Below are 18,844 nucleotides of genomic sequence, written 5' to 3'. Positions count from 1 at the left end.
TATGGACATTAGGGACAGTGTGTGCTATGGTGAGTGCTGTGAAGTGTGTAAACCTGGCAATTCACAGACCTGTACCTCTGGGGCTAATAATACATTATATGTTAATAAAAAAAGAAAAAGAAAAGAAACAGTAGAGTTAATTAAGGGTCAGAGGAAAAACACGCATCTACTCCTTTTCCTCAAAAGTTAAATAAGAAACTTCAAGTTAAGGTCCTTAGCAAATTGTAAAGCATCAAACAAAATTATGAAAAATCACATGTATACATGCTCTTGTGTGTGCAAAACAAACTCAGAAGATGGAATCCCTGCGAACAAGTGAAGCATCTCTTCTCCAAAGCTCTACCCTCCAAACAAGGAAGCAAGGCACCAACAGAGACATTTGGTTTACGTGAAGATAGTTTTTCAGGTTATAATAAAAGAGGAAATGTAGGTAAGCTATGATAAAGGTGAAATTGAATATATACCCTTCAGTAGCCCAAAAGAAAATAAAAAGATAAAGAGAACCTATGAAAAATGTGCCTTTTCAAGAGAAACATCAAGTAAGGAATCCTGCTGGATTTTGCAACACAAAACATTAAGAAATGTCAACAGATGATGGAAGTGAAAAAAGGCATCAAAAACGTTTAATAAGGGTGTTCAAAAAGATAGTTACAACCATTTAGTTTGACTAGAAAAACAATCAAAATGGTTATTTTCATGCTGTTAAAAATCACTGTTTTGTTTCATTTTGATCACAGCATTAACCCTACTTCATTACTTTAACTCAGTTTGTTTTTCATTTATCATTTAAAATTCGGGACAAAGTCACTTGGCTTTAACAGCAGCTAGTATAAGCAAGATTCCACCTCACCGAACTTGAGCTACCCAATTAGACACTCCTGATTCACTTCTATCGAAAGTTCCACTTACTCATAATCGTAAATAAAATGGGAGTTTGGAGGAAAGGGGTACTGGGTCAAACTCCAGAAACAATGGAGTTCAGGGGCTCATGTGTGTCTAACTCAGTGAGTCAAACATTCAGCAGCTTTTTCAGGCACACTGCTCTTGTGGGGGTACACAAGGCTCACTCAAGAGCTCCAAAGACTTGGGAAAGAAAGAACTCATAACAAACTACCACTTCATCTCAAAAAAGTAACCTGCAAACCCACAGGGAAGAAGTGTAATTATCAGCTATTCAGCAAACACTTATGGGCACTTCACACAGCTCACAGTCCGGATGGTCAAAGCTGAAAATTTAAAAAGCATAATACAATCTCTCCATGCTACCCATCTGAGCACAAATAAACCTCCTTTTTAATCAGGTGACTAAAACTACAAATAAGTGAAGAAATCCAACTTTCAAAATATAGTGGTTAGGCTTACATGATGACCAAGGATTCAGAGAACACAAAGCAATTTAACTAAAAAATAATACAAATTAAGAAATTCTCATAATTGTAGAGGTTGTTCCTTTGCTCATTAAAAATATGTTGAAAACCATGTTAAATGTACGTACTTACCAATGATGAGTTATTACATTACTTTCCTAAAACTGTGGAAAGCTGCTAATGGCCCAAATCCAACTACTTAACCATTCTGGAAGCCCCCAGGGTATGGTCCCACTCATGCTAGCAGGCTTGTGGTGCCCAGTCTGTGCCCAGTTGTGTTTCGTTGGACAACAAACACGTCTCAAGGCACTATGAACTGTCAGAATGATAAAGCCTACATACACATATTGTTTTGAAAACATACAGCTCTAAATTAAATCAGTAACAGTAAGTTAATGCATAAAAGCACACAGGAACATACACTTGAGAAATACAGGGATCAAAGGAAAAATATGTAAAGTGGAGAAGTTTAAAAGTAAGCAAACCAACAGGTACTGAAGCACTGTAGTGTTACCTTTTTGTGCACATAGGAGCCAGTTTCGTGTAGAATTGCCACTCGGAATGGAGGCCACCACGTGTGAAATTCCTTCACCCACTGATGCATCACTGTCGTTGGACAGACAATTATAGTCGGACCCAAACCCTTGAACCTGCACCCAAAATGTCCAAGAAAACACAACCATGAATGACAGCATACGGATGAATAACCACCAAAAAACAAAAAAGAAAATAAATAGAAAGGTAACAGCTTGAAATAGAAAAGCCTAGCTGTGGAAATTTATTGATATTTTCTGTAAAGAAAAAGCTGTTGAAGTTAACACCCAGTAAATGAAATCCAGAGTAAAATAAAAGAAAATGAAGCAAAAATTACTTAACAAATTCTAAGTGAGGGAAGATATTACATAGCTCTTCAAACCTAGGAGAATCTTAGGAGTTTCTACCCACACAATTTCAACCAACCTCCCAGCTGTGGGAAGTAAGCAGGGCAGAAGTGCTCTGAAGGTTGGCAGGCCCAAAGGGACATGGTTACCAGTGGACGTGGCGATGTCTACAATCAGTCTTCGAACTGCCATGGCCTGCTTTCCTGACACCGTATGGCTCGCTTCTCCATGGTGTGTGTGTGTCGGGGACGGAGGGAGGGAGGTGATCACAGTGAGCACTTCCCCTGGAAAGCCCACACCAACAGTACAGCTGCGCTGTTCTTGTGGAAAGCAGCAGAGCACAACACAGCAAGAGTATTAAGGGCAGTCCCCCACTGACCCAGCAGTCCCAAACACACACTGATGTGCCAGGATACCCATTGCAGCATTATCTACACTGTGGGAAAAATGGACGCTACCTAAACATCCATGAAGATGAGGGTTGGCCAACCATTCCATTTCTTTAATTCAGCACAAGCTTGTCGTTAGGAGCACTGCCTGGGTCTGAATTCCAGCTCTGCCCACATTAACTGCATGATCTTGGGCACATTACTTAACCTCTCTGAACCTCAGCTTCTTAAAATAGGAATAATAATAGTACTGATCACACAGGATTAAATGAAGATTAATTCAGTTAATACCTATAAAGTGCTCAGAACAACACTGCCATATTGCAAATATTATAAGGGCTTGTTAAATAAGATGGAATATCACAGAACCATTAAAATCACTTTTGAAGAATATTTAAAAACCTGGAGAAATGCTCCTAAGAAGTCTTAAAAAACAAAACTTTACAGAAATCACTCCAATTCACTTTCACAGAGAGCTGGGAGATTGGTCATGGTGGCCACTATCTCAACATCCCTCCCTCCCTCTCCCTTCTTCCTAACAGAGCCACGACTTTGTGCAGGTGTCCCCTCTTCTGTCCCACACTTGTACTTGATGGGACTCTGCCCACTGCCTGGCTGCGGCGGTGAGATGGGAGAAGCAGGAACTCAGGTCATCCACAGCGGTCAGCACACAGTACCCCTTCTCCCCACCCCGGCCTGGTACCACTCACTCTCCCACTCAGGGCCTAGTAAAACCGGTTCCTTCGGTGTAGGGAAGGAAGGACTTCCACTGCAGGCTGGAGGAGAGTTTTCTCTCTAGGTCTCTCCATGAACAAGGAAATATCACCCAGTGGCAGTTGGGCTACAGTGCAAAGACATCTGATACTTTAAGGAGAACTGACCTTGGGAGAAAACTGAAGTCTCTGGGTCCCTGAGGACAGCACTGAGCTGCAGATCACACTGTGTCTACAGCCCACCTCCTCTGGAGGTTCCTAAGCGTATCACACATTTGGGAATATCTGACTCAGTGTAAGGTTTTGCCTACTTGCAGCCAAAATATCCTGATACACTGCATACCACAGGTAACTGAACCTGCACCATCCTGCCCTCCTTCCCCCCATTACAGTGGAACAAGACTTCTTGTGTAACTAATCTCTCTGTCTGTGCCTAGGAGCCCACACCCCACTACATCAAGGCTTTTAATGTTTGCCCACTGTTCTTGAATAATCTACACACCTTAAACTGACCTATGAGACCAAAAGGACTGACCTCTGCTCACCTTTTCAGCCTCACCTGTCTCACTGCCCCCATCCCAACATCTGCCTCTGTGGTTCGGCACTCCACCTGCCAGCACTGTCTTCAGTCCCTGCAAAGTGCATATTTCTCTCATGTCTTGGCATTCCCCTTGTCCCTTCTTACCCTTTATTCGAGCTGCCATCTACTTGAGTGTTAGCCCCTAGCTTCTCTTACAGAGTCTTCCTTTTTCTCTCCAAATGGTTTAAGGATCCTTCCTTGGAATACCCACACTAGTTAGGACCCCATCCTAACCCTACCACCATACACATATCACTTGTATTGTAATTGTGTGTTAGATCCTTTCTAAGCCCTGAGGGTAGGAATGGCTTCTTCTTCAGATGCCTAGACCACAAGATGTAGCTCGTGAATATTGGCTTTATTAAATGAAGACATTTTCTTAAAGGTTGTTAGAAAATAATGTTCAAAGAGATTATTTCTGAGTTAGGGAATCATGGGTAATTTTTATTTTTTTGCTACAGCTCAGTAAATTCTGAGCTTAAAAAATTTTTTGTTAGTCACTCAGAGTTAATCACACAGTGCTTGAAATATTAAGAATAATCTTCCGCACAACTCAAAAATACCTCAAGTTCTAATACAGAAACAAGCCATAACTGAAATGAGGCTACCCTTGTGTTCCAACGTGACAAAAAGCCTCCACCCACTTCTAAAACCTCTCACCCTTCAACTACAGCTACTGCCCCAGCCCACTGCTCCATATTAAGAGCTCAAGAAGTAGGGACTACAGCAGACTTTGACACTTCCCAAAGAATTCCCAAGGAGGCCCTGCTCCTCTCTAAGGACAGGGCCCGTGAAGGCGCCCCCTCAAGCTCCCTGGGGATGGTGTAACTCTGGTCTGGCCCCTTCCATGAAAATATTTCTTTCTAAAAGGATTAAATGCACCAGCTTCTTTATACCCTCCACAGGGAACAAGAGTTATTATCAATACGCACTTAGCAGGGATTAGGAAACAACCAATCAAAACCTGTTTAAAATATTTACAAACAAAGTCACTTTCAAATAAGCATAAATATATATACATGCTTTATTCAGCTACATAGCATTTTTTTTCTTTTTATTACATGCTTTCTGCAAACTGCTACACTGATGACTCACGCTGTGTCATTTAGGGCCAACACTTTATCCTAGCTGAACACGTATCTGGCATTATGATGCCCTTTCACTGCTGCCATTCTCCCCCTATTAGAAGACTATGGAGGTTTTCACAGTAAGTGGAAATCTAGGAGCAGACCTAGATTGTTCCTGAACCACAGGAGGGGCAATCAAATCCATTAACAGTCACATCAACTGAACCACCCTTTTCCAACCCTCAAAACCAGTGAGATGAGCATAAGAAATGGCTAAATGTACTAGAGTGATTAGCATCAATTACCAAACTGGCTAAAATTCCTTTCATCTTTGATCAGCATTGATTATCTAATGAGTTTAGGCCAAGCCACTAGCTCCATCGGTCAAATACCTCAATCTACAGGATGGAAATCCTGCTATCCACAGGCTAGGACTTACCAGGAATTACAAAGTAAAATATTAACCTTTGAAAGTTCATTAATTTTTTCAGGCCACTTTATTTGTAACCAGGAATTTAAAGTCTTGGATATCATTTAGTAAATTACTAACTGAAGTTTGAAAGGTAAATAATTTATTTCATCATGAAATTCAGGGGACCCAGCGTTATAATATGAATGGCCAAGGGAAGAGAAGGCAGTATACACAGGATGAACTGGGAGCACAAAAACCAGTATAGACTTTTACAGGTGCATTGTAATACACATCTCTCTCTTTTAAAAACACACATGCAAAACACATTAAAAAACAAAACCAAAAAAACTTCTTTAAAGTGAAGTTTCTTCTTGGTATCCCAGAGACTTAAACCGTTTCAATGATCACGGACCACAAAATGCAACACAAGTTAGGGCCCCAAGTCTAAAGCTCACGGGCGTTCAGAGAAACGTAAAGAGCCAAAATGAGCCGCGTCAGCCCACTGAGAACTTCATTTGACTGTTCATCTATTTTTCTTTAGGACATAAACACAGACAAGAACTCCAAGATCATCTAGTTGCAGAGGTGGACAGGTTATAAAATTGTGAGAAAACTGTGATTACAAAATGCGCTCTGGCACACAGACGTGGAGGGGACCATGCTCCCCCAGCACACCTCCATTCATAAAGAACCTGGTTGTTTGGCTGACACATACTGCATTCTGGGAAGCCACTTCTACCAGTACTATTTTAATAAAGACAATCTGGGCTATTGTCCAACATGCCCCACTATTTCATTATGGAAAAGAGGATATGAGCATTGATGGTTAATTGATTACAGCTGCTGCTCATTATTAGCCCTGCCTTCACTCCTAGTAGGATTGCCACCACTCTGGAGAGCATGTTTTAATTTTTAGATCAAAACTACACTGCAGGGATGACTTGAGTTTTCGTAGGCCCAGAGTAATAGACCCCGCACAAGTTTCATGATAATAGGAAGGGAAGGAAAGATAAGAGATGGGAAATAAGAAAATCCCAGAAATCATTTAAGGAAAGAAAGACAGTCCTAGAAACCATCTGGGGCAGCCTGGGGCATTCCAGTTATCCAAAAAGAAAACAAACAAACAAAAAATACCCAGGTAGAGATGCAGAACCAAGCCAATCAAAGAGCTTATGTAGAACAGAGAAAGCACTTTTTAAAATGCTAAACTAAGGACATTCATAGATAAGAAAACACTAAATGCTCATTTTCAGCTCTGACTTTTCCCTTGGGCTGGGCTGTTATCACGGTTCCAAACAAAATATGCAATAGAATTCTAATATTTGAAGGAAAACCTCTGCTTCAATACAACTTCCATGTAATAACAAAAAATACGGTATTTTAAAAGCTTCAAATGCTTTTTTCCCTTTCCTACATCATGTAAAATATTCCCAAAATAGTCTAGAACTTTAAATACTCATGAGAATTGTGACCTTTTAAATTAATGGAAAAGTAAGGAATAAAAACAGAGCACTATTGAAGATCAAAAAAAAAAAATTTTTTTACTCAATAGTTTATGGTTTGCATTTGGCTCCATACTAAACATTTCTCTGGAGCTAAACCCATGTTACAGGACAGTCACTTTCTGCAGTTGCTGACTTCAGGCACAGCACACTGTTAAAGGTATCTCCAAACCCTATATAGTGAGTATCTGAGGTTGCTACAACATAACCATCTCGTAAATATACTGCTATTATTCATTAGATAAACCTACTGGAATCCAAGGAACTCTCAGATTATCTGGGTTCAAGATTAAATAACCTATATAATTTACCTCATATTAGTTTTACCAATGCTGACTTACATAAAGCCGATTTACAGCTTCAGTATGGAAATAAATGCTCACTGTACTTCACGATAAAATAGTTCAGTCCCAACATACTGAACTTACACAATCTAAATGCTGATTCTTTCTGAATATCACAGCTTTAATAATTCAACTGAATTCCTAAAGAGAACAAAGATCACAATCTAAACATAATTTTCCATCATTTTAGGCAATCATTTAGGCTCTGGCTTTAGGGTTGATATAAAATTCTGGAAGACTGGAGAGGGAGAAAGAAGCATAGTGAGCAGACAATTTCATGTTACCAAAAAAAAAAAAAAAAAAAAAAAAAAAAAAAACAAACAACAAAATTTAAAAAAAAAAAAAAAAAAAAAAAAAAAAAAAAAAAAAAGAGCCACTACCACTATCTATAAATGCTATCACACATAATGATTATAAAAGAAATTCAGGAGAATGGCTTCTCCAGAGCTCCAACTTTCCCCAGGAAGAGACTTTGTACTTACTGTAATGCTTACCTGGTCTCCTGCCAGAACAAATATTTTAATGTAAAATTTAATAAATGGAACTAAAGGTATTATGCCCAATTTAAAATTCCATATTGTGTAAACTATCGATATTAACATAATTGAGTTTGTAAACAATCCATTTGTAGAAGCTAACCTTAGACACTGTATTGACCCAAAATATCTAGTGGGGCTCATCTGCAAAATGAAGCATCAATGCCTGGAATTCATTAAAAGTGTTACATGTTTAATTTCTCCTGCCCTACAGCTCCATTGTCTCGTAAAAATTTTCCTTTGATGTCCCCCACTAAAAGAATTAAAGGAATATTGTAATTGAAATGTCATCAATAATTCACAAGACCCTCCTCCACAGCAATACATCTGATGAAATATTAATTGAGCTCCACAGACTGACAGTCTGCAGAGGAGCACTTGCCTGTAATTTGAACCACGAGTCCTGATCTTGCTGTAGCTCAGACCTGCCAAGAAGGCAATTATCTGGATGGTCTTGCCCAATCCCATTTCGTCTCCCAGAATTCCTCCTGCCTGCTGGCAGTGCAATTCCCACAGCCACCTAACACCTGTCTGCTGGTACCTACAACAACAAACACCAACAAGAAAGAGAAAATGGCAAATGGTGGATAATACAGATCATAACAGAAAGTACTCATGAATTAATCATTTGGCTAGGTTCTAGTACCAGTCAGAGAAACATGCCGGATGTGTGTTTTACATGAGTATTATATTTATAAGGTCATACATTTTTGATTACCTAGGCATAAAATCACAAATTTTTCTTTATAGAACATGTTAACACATTTCTAATTAAACTGATAGATGGGGTAATTAGGGACTATTTCATTTCTTTTTCAACATTAGAAATGGCGTGGTAAACAAGCATAAATTTATTATCTTTTATTCAGTATCTTTCCAGGAAAATAATCTCAAATATTTTTAGTTATATAAAGTTCCAACATTTTTTCTATGAAAAAGAAGCATTAAGTTTTTCTATCTCAGCAGCATCAAAAAGCAAAAGACAGAACACAATTTACAGCCTATACTGTTGAAAAGTCACTTGACAATTATATTATCCTTCATAGGAAAAATTTAATTGAATTTTAAGGCCATAAACAAGTCTGAATAAAAGGGCTGCTCACAAAATTAGTATATGACAGATGATTCTCTCATATTATTAGCAGATGCAAAAAAGAACAGTATAAAGACTCAACAATACAAAAAGTCTTTTTAATATTTTAAAGCAGAACTTGATTCAGGGGCTTTATCACAGATACAGAAAGACCAGAGCTATTAAAACTTTAAATAAGGAGTACAAGACAAAGAAAAATAGTATGTTCCCCTCTACAAACAAAGTTGGTATTTTCCTTTCTCCATCAATGGCATATTTAATCTATAATCAAAAAGTGAAGGTAAAAAAAGGAATAATGCAAGAAACATTTTGAGAATGAAGGCAAGATAATATCACAGAATGGTATGAAAATTATATGCCAAGTTTAAAAACAAATCTAAGGCAAAAAAATGTTTAAAAGACCATGAAATCTAAAGTTTTTTTTTCTTCCAAAGAAAATATCGAGGCTGATGAGCTTCCCATCTTAAACACAGGTGGTTTTGTTGTTGGTTTACTGGCCTGATATTTGCTCCAGTCTGTGTGCTATGTCAACCTAAAATCTCACGTGAACCCTAGTCCTTGCTGCACTAGTTTTATTTCATCTCTTAATGTGTTATAATTAATTTCCCCCAGTAGTTTCCCCAGAATCAATTCCAAAAGTTTACCTCTAGCTGTTGCTATTACTATTATATAAGAAAGCTTTGTATAAGAATGTTGCTGCTCAGTGGGTTAAACCTCTATCTTTGGCAAAGGTCATGATCTCAGGGTCCTGGGATGGAGCCCCGCATTGGGCTCTCTGCTCAGCAGGTAGCCTGCTTCCTCCTCTCTCTCTGCCTGCTGCTCTGCCTACTTGTGATCTCTCTCTGTGTGCAAATAAATAAATAAAATCTTTAAAAAAAAAAAAAAAGAATGATGCTGATTATTAAGTTTGCTATTATACACCCTGACTATGCATCCTGAAGAAGAGGATTAAAATTCAAAACACAGTAAAGTCTAGTATGGATAAAAGATCACTAAATCGAGGAAGAAGTACAAGTTCTATTAACAAATGGTCCATAATCAGAGAATAATGGCTAACTAACTCCTTAAGAAGCCAAGTGCTGGGGAAACAAAGAGCCACATGGTTTGGATAGAGCCTCAAAACCACACTACATAAAGATGAGCAACCCATTTCACAGTCAGGATATGAAAGCAGGCAGAGGTTAAGTAACCTGCCAAAGGTCACACTGTTAGGAAAAAATGAGCAAGCCAGAACTGAAATCCAGAGCCTCTCCTTCCAAAGTGACTCTACTTTAGAGATAATCTTGACCAGCAGTTCTTGATGGGGAATTATTTTGCTCCCTGGGGGACATCGCACAATCCCTGGAGTCATTTTTGGTCGTTCAAACTGGTAAAGTACAATTGTTATCTAGTAGGTAGAGTCTAGAGATGCTGTTCAACATCCTACAATACAAAGAATAGTCCTCACAACAACATAATTATTCTGTCCAAATGTCAGCTGTGCTGAGGGTGAGAACGCCTGATCTGGACTAAAAGCTGATTGTGAACCACTACAGTAGACCAATCTCAGCTGTGGATAATGATATAGTGCAACAAACTGATGTATGATAAGAAGCACTTAATACTAGTTAACAAACCTCCTTTTACTGAAGTGGAGAACAACTATGGGGTCAGCTCCTCCAGGCAGAGTAAGGACCAAAATCTCCCAGAGGTCATTCTAGTGTCCCACCACTACAGCACACTGCTTCCCCAACACGGGTCCAACACCTTTTTTTGTTTGGAGTCAATCAACTGAAGGCGGGGAAAATCCAGAGGAGCACTTGAGAAACCATGAAAGGAATAAAAAGTAGCAACCTGCACTTTTTATCCCAAAGGGAGTTTAGGAGGGCTTTAAGACGGCTGCATCCTATGTGACCCAGGAGAGGCAATACTAGTGTGATGGGTGTCTCCTCCTCTACAAATGTCATCTCCAAGGGCATATGATTGTGTGTTTATAAAATGATTAACACTAAAGAAATGGTTGAAGGAAAATTATCTACTAAGCGGCCCTGTAAGTCACGTCACTACACAGAAATTCCCAATAACTGGGGCATTGTACAAAGATGGCAAAGAGTGGCTCTTTCTTTCTACAATGGCCGTCAAACTGCATCAGCACACTGGCTGGCAGGTGTGTGTCACTGGAGGAGGAGGTGTTAGGGGGCCTGGGTTCTGGTTTTAGCAGTTACTGACTGACTTAGGTTTTGTTGCATTAATTTCCTAATAAATACTGTAAACAATGAAATAGAGGTTAAAGAACACAGTTTTCAGAAAATTTGGAAAGCATATAAAAAATTACTCCTTGTAAAGATTTTTTTACAAACTATTGTACAATAGTTAAAAAATGACGATACTCTGCTTCCCCCATGAGACTGAAGTACACAAAATAACCACAAATAATTGGTATATCTTGGCATTGTCACACTAACCCAAGATTGCATTTGCTAGTGTGGCTAAATGTAAGGTCAAAGATTGGAGTTTGTCATCTGATTGCTAAATTACACAGATGAATGCATTTGCTGGGCAAACTTTCAAAATAGAATTTTAAAAGTTAAACATGACCTTGCAGAAAATAGCACTTAAATGGATAATTGTACCTTCTGACTCCCTTGTGTACAACTATACCCTGTTAATTTAATTCCACAGAGTGCAATAAATACAGCAAAAAATATATCTATGGTTTAACATTAAACTGGCCTGGCTAAAACCTAATCATAAAAGAAAAATGGAAACTTATCAATCCTATTAATTTTTTTCATACCACGAAAGAAAAGGGACAGAAGTTTAATAACACTTATGAAATATTTAAAAACCCATTTTTGAGAAATAAACACAAAATAGTTTCCAGAAATGTGTAATTAAAACTAATTAAAACAAACTGACATGTATTTATATATATTTATATAAATACAACTATATAAACAATATATTTATATATATACACCTCTATATAAAATATGTATTTATACAACTATATAAATATAACTACACTATAGAGTTAATAGTCAATATGCTGAATCCTATAGACTCTTAATAAGCAAAGTTTGGTTCTAATAACTGAAATTTCTTTGGCAGAAAATCTCACACTTATACAACAATGCACATTCAACTTGACTCTTGAGGATACATACCAACTTACTACACATGCAGAAGTATCCATCTTCATTAAATCAACTTAATTTATAATGTGAATATTCCTTTTGCTAGTACAACACTGATACTATTTGGACTGCTCCTTAACAAGCAATCACTTTAGAGATGATAAAAAGAATTGTCAATAAATGTTGTTTACATACCCTTCCATAATTAATTTTCATTGGGAAGAAGCAATAAACAAAGTAGCCACCTCTCTGGGCTACAAAATGATTTGTCTGCAAAAATTACTAGAGCGATTCAGATTTGAGCTTCTACGTGGGTCGGCTTCTGTCCCGTGATGGCAACCCTGCCAAGATACTTCACATTTTTAGGATTTCAGCTTTCCTGTATATTTAGCGGGATAAACTAACTACTCCCAACTCCTTTTGCCCACCCTACCCTCACTGAGGTAAAAATTAAAACTATAATATAAGCCCTCTGAGGGGAAATATAAAAAGCATGCTATTTTTAAATAGACATCTTGCACGAGTTTAAGGCATGGCAGACAACCGAATCTATGAAGGAGAATAAGCATAATCGTCTCAAAGAAAGAAGTTAAACATCCTCCAGCCAATTACCAAGTGATGCTACAAAATGGAAAGTAGCTCTTTAATGGTTTAACTTCCTATATGCATGCATCAAGAAGTCTTCCTAAAGTATCTTGTTAAGTAAATCCCAGGAGTGATGAGACTGAAGCTGCGCCTCAGTATTTTCATTCATCATGGGAGACTGGCCCAGGCCACGCGGGCTAGCAGCATCTATCACACAGCTTCCGGTTATCTGGAACTCTCGGCCACTTCACACATGAAATAGTCAGTTTCAAGTAACAACTTAACACTGAAGGTGTTTGCCTTGATCTTCTCTTTTGACATTAGAACAAGATCTACATAAAATATTTAGATGCACATTTGGTCAGCTCAAAAGTATTATACCCTTAGGTACAATATGAAACACTCAAACTACTCTCAATAGTTTTTATTTCTACATGGAAGAAAAAAAAACACCCCAATATTGATTTTAATATACAGCTCTTCTGACTTAATTCATCTGACTTAAGAAATTAAGAGGTTTGGTCCCTTAGAATCACTAAGAACAAAAAAATACTTCAGTGTAGGTGGCTTTTAAACGTGTTGCTTTAGCCGGCCGAGACAGGTCCACGCAGACTCACCAGCTTCCAAACGTGCCCCATGCGCACTTTAGTCAATTTATTATCATCTACTTTTAATGAGCAGCACAGGCTAAAATTTCATTTGACAGTATCTATATTTGCAATGAACTGCTGCAAGTACCTTAAGGGCCCACAGGTAACTACTGTGTCATATCTAAAATATCAATTTGTACACAATGGCTTGATGACAGTTATAAAGGAAAGAACACAGGCACATACTTAAAAAGCTTTTTGAACAGAAAACCCGGCATTTTAAAATCATCAAACTCTGCATCGCTCTCCTCAGAATCGTCTTCCAGCTTCAGAGACTTCTCTTTGTCCCGCAGCCTCAGCTTATTCCATCTCCTACCATGAAAATAAAAATCATATTTCCATTACTTTGGTTACAAGACAGATTAAAATATAGTTCTAGATAATGCACAGGAAAAAGAAGGAAATTAGAATGGTCTTTTAGCTTTCTGCTACTGTCATTACCCGAAACACTGATAGTCAAAGAAAAAAAATTCTCTTTTCCTTCCTTCCTTTTCAACTCAATTCTTCTTTGAATTATTACATCTGCTTTAGAAATATTTCTGTAAGGTCCCATTTCATTATCAAAACTACTTGTGCCTCTTCTGACTTTACCCTGAGGGGAAATTTCTCTGCTACTTCCTAAGATATATGAATTTAATTCTAGAAAAGATTCAGTGAAAATTTCAATATAACTAAGTATCTCCAAAATGGCAATATAACAAAAAATAGATTTTATTTATCATTATTATTTCTGTGCTAAAGACATGATAGTCATAGCATAAAACAGCATAGTACCTTGAACATAAAGCAAATTTTGTGTCAAAATTGCTATATATCAGATTAACATACTGTTTACTTAATGGGGGGCATCACCAATATCAAAGGACTAATAAAATAAGTAAACAACTTAGAAAAAAATGTGTTCACTAAACAAAATCTAAGTTATAAATTTAGTAATATGATGCTTTTCGGATATAAAATGAGAGTTTACATTTCACAGAGGTGATGCCATGCATGTATACCAGAAGAAACGTCTAAAGATCTGAAAGTCTTAATAAAGACACACTGAGGTTTTTGGGAAGATATAGTCATATAAACAGACTAATTCTGCATCCAAACAACTACATAATGGACACCGGTGCCATCAGTTAATATGTGTGTGTGTGTTTGTGTGTGCTGTGTGTACAACTTACACACACACACACACACAAACTCAAGAGCCTCACATTCCATTTACTTCCAAAATAAAAGGATGACCTTTCTCAGTATGCATGCAGCCTCACAGTGTGAATTTCACAAAATGGTGGTAATGGAATAAAGCAATACAGATAAATGCCCTCAAGTAAAAACCTCACAGGAGGGGAATGAGAACAGCAACATGTATGAGAAGACATGTAACCGCCACTGATTACACAAGAACACTAAGAGAATGTGTGGGGGAAGGTAAAATGAGAAAATGGAAGGATAGTGTCATACATGCTGCCTGGTTAGACCAATGGTGTTTTCCAGTATCAATGACCACACCAGCATAGAGGCCAAGTACAAGAGCAACAGGCAACCCCATCGGGGTAGCTGCCCGAGGACCTTAAAGCACGTCCTCCGATAGAGTCTTGCCTTGAGAATGTCAGCTCTTTACAGGAACAAAAGGAAGGGCTACCTGAGGTCTAACTGTAATCGATAAGAAGAAGTCGCTGGTGATCTGCAGCTGCTTCTCAGGCTACTGAGAGTCCCTATAAATAAGCACTGTTGGTAATTTCCAGAGAAGAACAGCTAATGTAAGAGGCAGAACATAACCAAGCCTAAGAAAATAGCTGTCACATAACCATGAGATAGTCTTTTTGTATAAAATATTTAATGACCTTTCTGTGCTTAACTTCTAAAGGCAATCTCTTCCTCCCTTTTTTTTTCCTCCTTAAAAATTATCTCCGTGCAACTGACAAAATGAGGTACCTCTTGGTGGCTATAACTGTCTTTACTATTCTTCTGAGTTTCGTATTATCTACAAATGGAGTTACGTGTGATGGTACACAGCCGTGGTTCTCAACCAGGGGCAGTCTGGCCATCCTCCCCACCCCCAGGGTAATCTGACCATGTCTAGAGACATTTGACGACAGCTGTGGGGAGGGGGACACGCCACCAGCCTCCAGCAGGTGGAGGCCAGGGATGCTGCTAAACACCCTACAGTGTACAAGCCAGGCCTCCACAACAAAACGTTCTCCGCTCTCAGATGTCCATAGTGCCAAGGCTGAAAAACCCTGGTGTGTAAGCAGACCCGCTACTGAAACTTAGAAACCAAACTGATGTACATACATTTTCCTGGGGTATATATCTGGATTCTTGCTACCTTCTATCTGATTTAGTAAGCAAGCAATTTCACATAATAAGATGTTCCTCAGTATCCAAACTCCTTACCATCAGAACTCAAAACCAAACATCTGCAAAACAAAAGATACTTGTATTTAGCAATCTTATGACTAATACAAAACTCAGAAGAATCACAAAATCACAAAAACTACCATTATCCGCTTAAAAATACTCCATTTTGCAATTATGCAAAGATGATTTTACAGGAAGAAAAAGAAAAACACCACAAGATACTGGTGTTAGAAGTTTGGGATAAAGTCAGTAAATATTTTGCATAAAGAGTATCACATATTAAACTCCATTGATAGATGATAGCTATTTCCTCAGACTCAGCCAGTAAGTCTTTGTGGCTGTTCAATTTCCCACTGCATCACTCTGAGTCAACAGGGTTTCAGCTTCCTCCTTCTCCTCCCTTCTAAAATCTTCAGGCATCATGTCACCACAGAACACAACACCTAGGAAACCACATAAGCCACTGCAGAAATGATTGCATTCCAGTGCCTTCCGCTTCATAAAGATGAGAAGAAGCCGAACATTTATTCAGTCTGGCTAAAGGATGACTAAAGGTGGTAGGGAAAAATCATTATTGCCTACGAGCATCTGTACCACTGTGAAGACAAATCGCCCCAGTAGAATCATATACACATATTAGAGACAGAAAATACCAGGGTTATAAAACCACATGCACATGCGGCTCGGGCTAAGACATCCTTCTGTTATATAAAGCAGGAATTCCTCATGTGGCTTGTAGCCAAAACAGACGTCTGACCACCTAAACAACGCCCACCGAGGCAGTGCAGCACCGAGTGCCGACAGACTAGAAGGACGCCGTGGCCGTCCAGGGAGGTGGAGGAGCGCCGGATTCACCTGCGTCGAGAGAAACAGATGCCCTTCCCATCCAAGATGCCATCAAGGGTCTTGAAGTTGTTCTCTGCTGTATGCTTAACCGCTTGTCCTGCAGCCTGGCGGGCTGAGCGGTCTGTCTGGCCAGCAGATGTGAAGAGATCTCTGCGCTATGAATAAACTGGGTCTGACGCATGGCATCGGCACAAGCCAAAACCCGCAAAGCCCGTACCCGGACGGTCTAGAATCAAGTCCTGACCGCTTCTCATCAGTTCTTTAACCCTCAGCAAGTCACTCAGCCTCTACGGCACCTACCTTTCCTCACGTGTGAGGAGGGGAGAACAATGGCATGCACTTCCCCAGATTTAGGGAGGATTAAATGAAGTTCACATGAAAGCGCTTAGCATGAGCCTAGACTGTAAGTACTCAACGAATAAACACACTGTTCTGCATAATCACATCTGCTCACTGACATCCTCACCCAAGCTCACACAGGACCCTCAGAGGCTGGTACTGTTACTCTGTTCCCGAGAAGAGAAGGAAGTGGAAGCAGTACGCGTACAATACAACCTACCCACAATAAACCAACGCACCATAAGGCTTGACAGAACGACCTGAACACGTACATTTGAGCAAAAACCACGCTTGTGAATCAAATGATGCTCAGAAAATTGTTACGAATAATGTGATCACTGATCACTGTGAGTAAACACACCTTCCCCTGTTCCTGCTGGAACATCTCCATTTTAAAATTCTGTAGTAGGTGTGTAAACAGGGAGCTGTCATGAAGTATGGCTGCCTTCAAACTGACGGCAACAAAAAAACAGATACAGAAAGACTTAAAATTGGTTGGGGGTAGGTGAAGATTAAGATCTGGACCCCAGTGATTTAAAATCATAAAAATCAGATACGGTCCCCAAATGTCTAAATTCTGTTATTTCAACAAATAAGCTAGATAATGGATTTTAAAAGTGGAAGGGGACAGTCAATATTTACATTTTGGAAAAAAAAGAACAACTTCATATTTTCTGTGCTCTCACTTAAAGACCTCCACACATGTCATCGTCACAGCTGCAGCCACATAAAAGCAAGTGGGCCCGGTGTTCCCTGGCAGCATCTCTAACGTCACATGCCTGCCATCATCAGCCCGCCAGCGACTCCACTGGCAGCAACTTAGAAAAGAACCCAGCAATAAACATAAACTTACAATTCCAATCAGATGCAGGCAGAGAAACTGCTCCCGGCTCGGCTACATTCATGCAAGAACGAGAACCTGGCCCAGGCTGTGGGGCCTGGGGCTGAGACCACAATAACGATCTGTCAGAAGCAACTCAGACCGAGGGCCGGGCCGCCGGCAACAATAACCAGTTGAACCATACCAGGAACAACGCTTCCTCCAGGTACCACGCCACCTTGTCAATGGAACCTTAAGAATACACCTGGCAGCTGGCTGCCACCATTTCAACTTATTTTCAAAGGAAAATTTCCAGAATGCCAAGGATGTTCAAAATACCTAAGTGCGAAAACACAGCTAGCTGTCATTATGCCACTGCCTCGTGGTTTCCTCCTTCCTGTGCCATCTGTATCTTGTACTGTCCCCAGCCTCCCTCCCACAAACACACACATACACACCCTCCATGGGGTCTTCAGAGCTCTGCTCAGGCAGTGCCTTCAGAGGAGGAAGCCTTCTCTGACCAGCCCGAGTTAGGTGACCCGTCCTCCGGGTTCTTCTCAACCACTCGGCACCATGGACACACCTGGTGTTTCTAAACTAGAGCACTCACCAAGTGTTCAGCATCATTTGAAAACCATATCTATCTCCTCCATAGACTGGGAGGCACATGAGCCCAGAGACTGTTTTGGTCATTTTCATACCTCTAGAAACCAGTACAATGGTTCACCTTAACACAGATACTCAGTAAATGCTGCATGAATCAATGAATGAGGTTCAGAATTAGGCTGGAGATAAGGAAGATACCAGGGACAGAAGCATGGCTTGAGAATGGTGGAAGTAGGTCATTTAAAAATGGGTTCAAGAATGCTCCTGTTCTGTCTCATTTACAGCCTAGCTCCTGCTGCATTCCTCCTCTTTCCACACGTATGTTAAGGTACTACTCCAAGATCAATCCACTGGACAAACATGGTTAAGGTCCACAACAAAGAACAAGACATAGCAAGGACAAAATCAGAGAAATTCTCAATTTTATAAAAAAAAAAAAAAGAACAAGAGAGGAAGCTCATTATATTGAGTAATAAAAATTTTTTAAGTTATTTTCAAGTCCTAAGTTCTGTTTTTTGGGTTTTCGAGCAGATTTACTTTGCAACAACACTGGTTTCTACACTCTAGTCCTTGGGAAGAATCAAGAACCCTGAGCTGGGGTCCAAGTTTCCCTAGGACAGGTGTAAAAGGGAGGGCAAAAGAT

General features: G+C 39.4%; 1 protein-coding gene across 1 annotated transcript in view; it reads right to left on the bottom strand.

Moving 5' to 3' along the window:
• ERCC6 (ERCC excision repair 6, chromatin remodeling factor) overlaps nt 1–18,844 on the bottom strand; it is a 70,727-nt gene that overhangs the window by 29,779 nt on the left and 22,104 nt on the right. Inside the window, exons 6-8 of the mRNA XM_032837765.1 lie at nt 13,422–13,547; nt 8,174–8,332; nt 1,882–2,017 (exon numbers count right to left, since the gene is read on the bottom strand). Of these exons, the coding sequence (XP_032693656.1) occupies nt 1,882–2,017; nt 8,174–8,332; nt 13,422–13,547 (421 nt within the window). The remainder of the gene's footprint in view (nt 1–1,881; nt 2,018–8,173; nt 8,333–13,421; nt 13,548–18,844) is intronic.

This window comes from Lontra canadensis, unplaced genomic scaffold (assembly GCF_010015895.1).
Source record: "Lontra canadensis isolate GAN:19392208 unplaced genomic scaffold, GSC_riverotter_1.0 scaffold3, whole genome shotgun sequence".
Classification (NCBI taxonomy): Eukaryota; Metazoa; Chordata; class Mammalia; order Carnivora; family Mustelidae; genus Lontra; species Lontra canadensis.
This window is presented reverse-complemented; position numbering and strand designations above follow the sequence as displayed.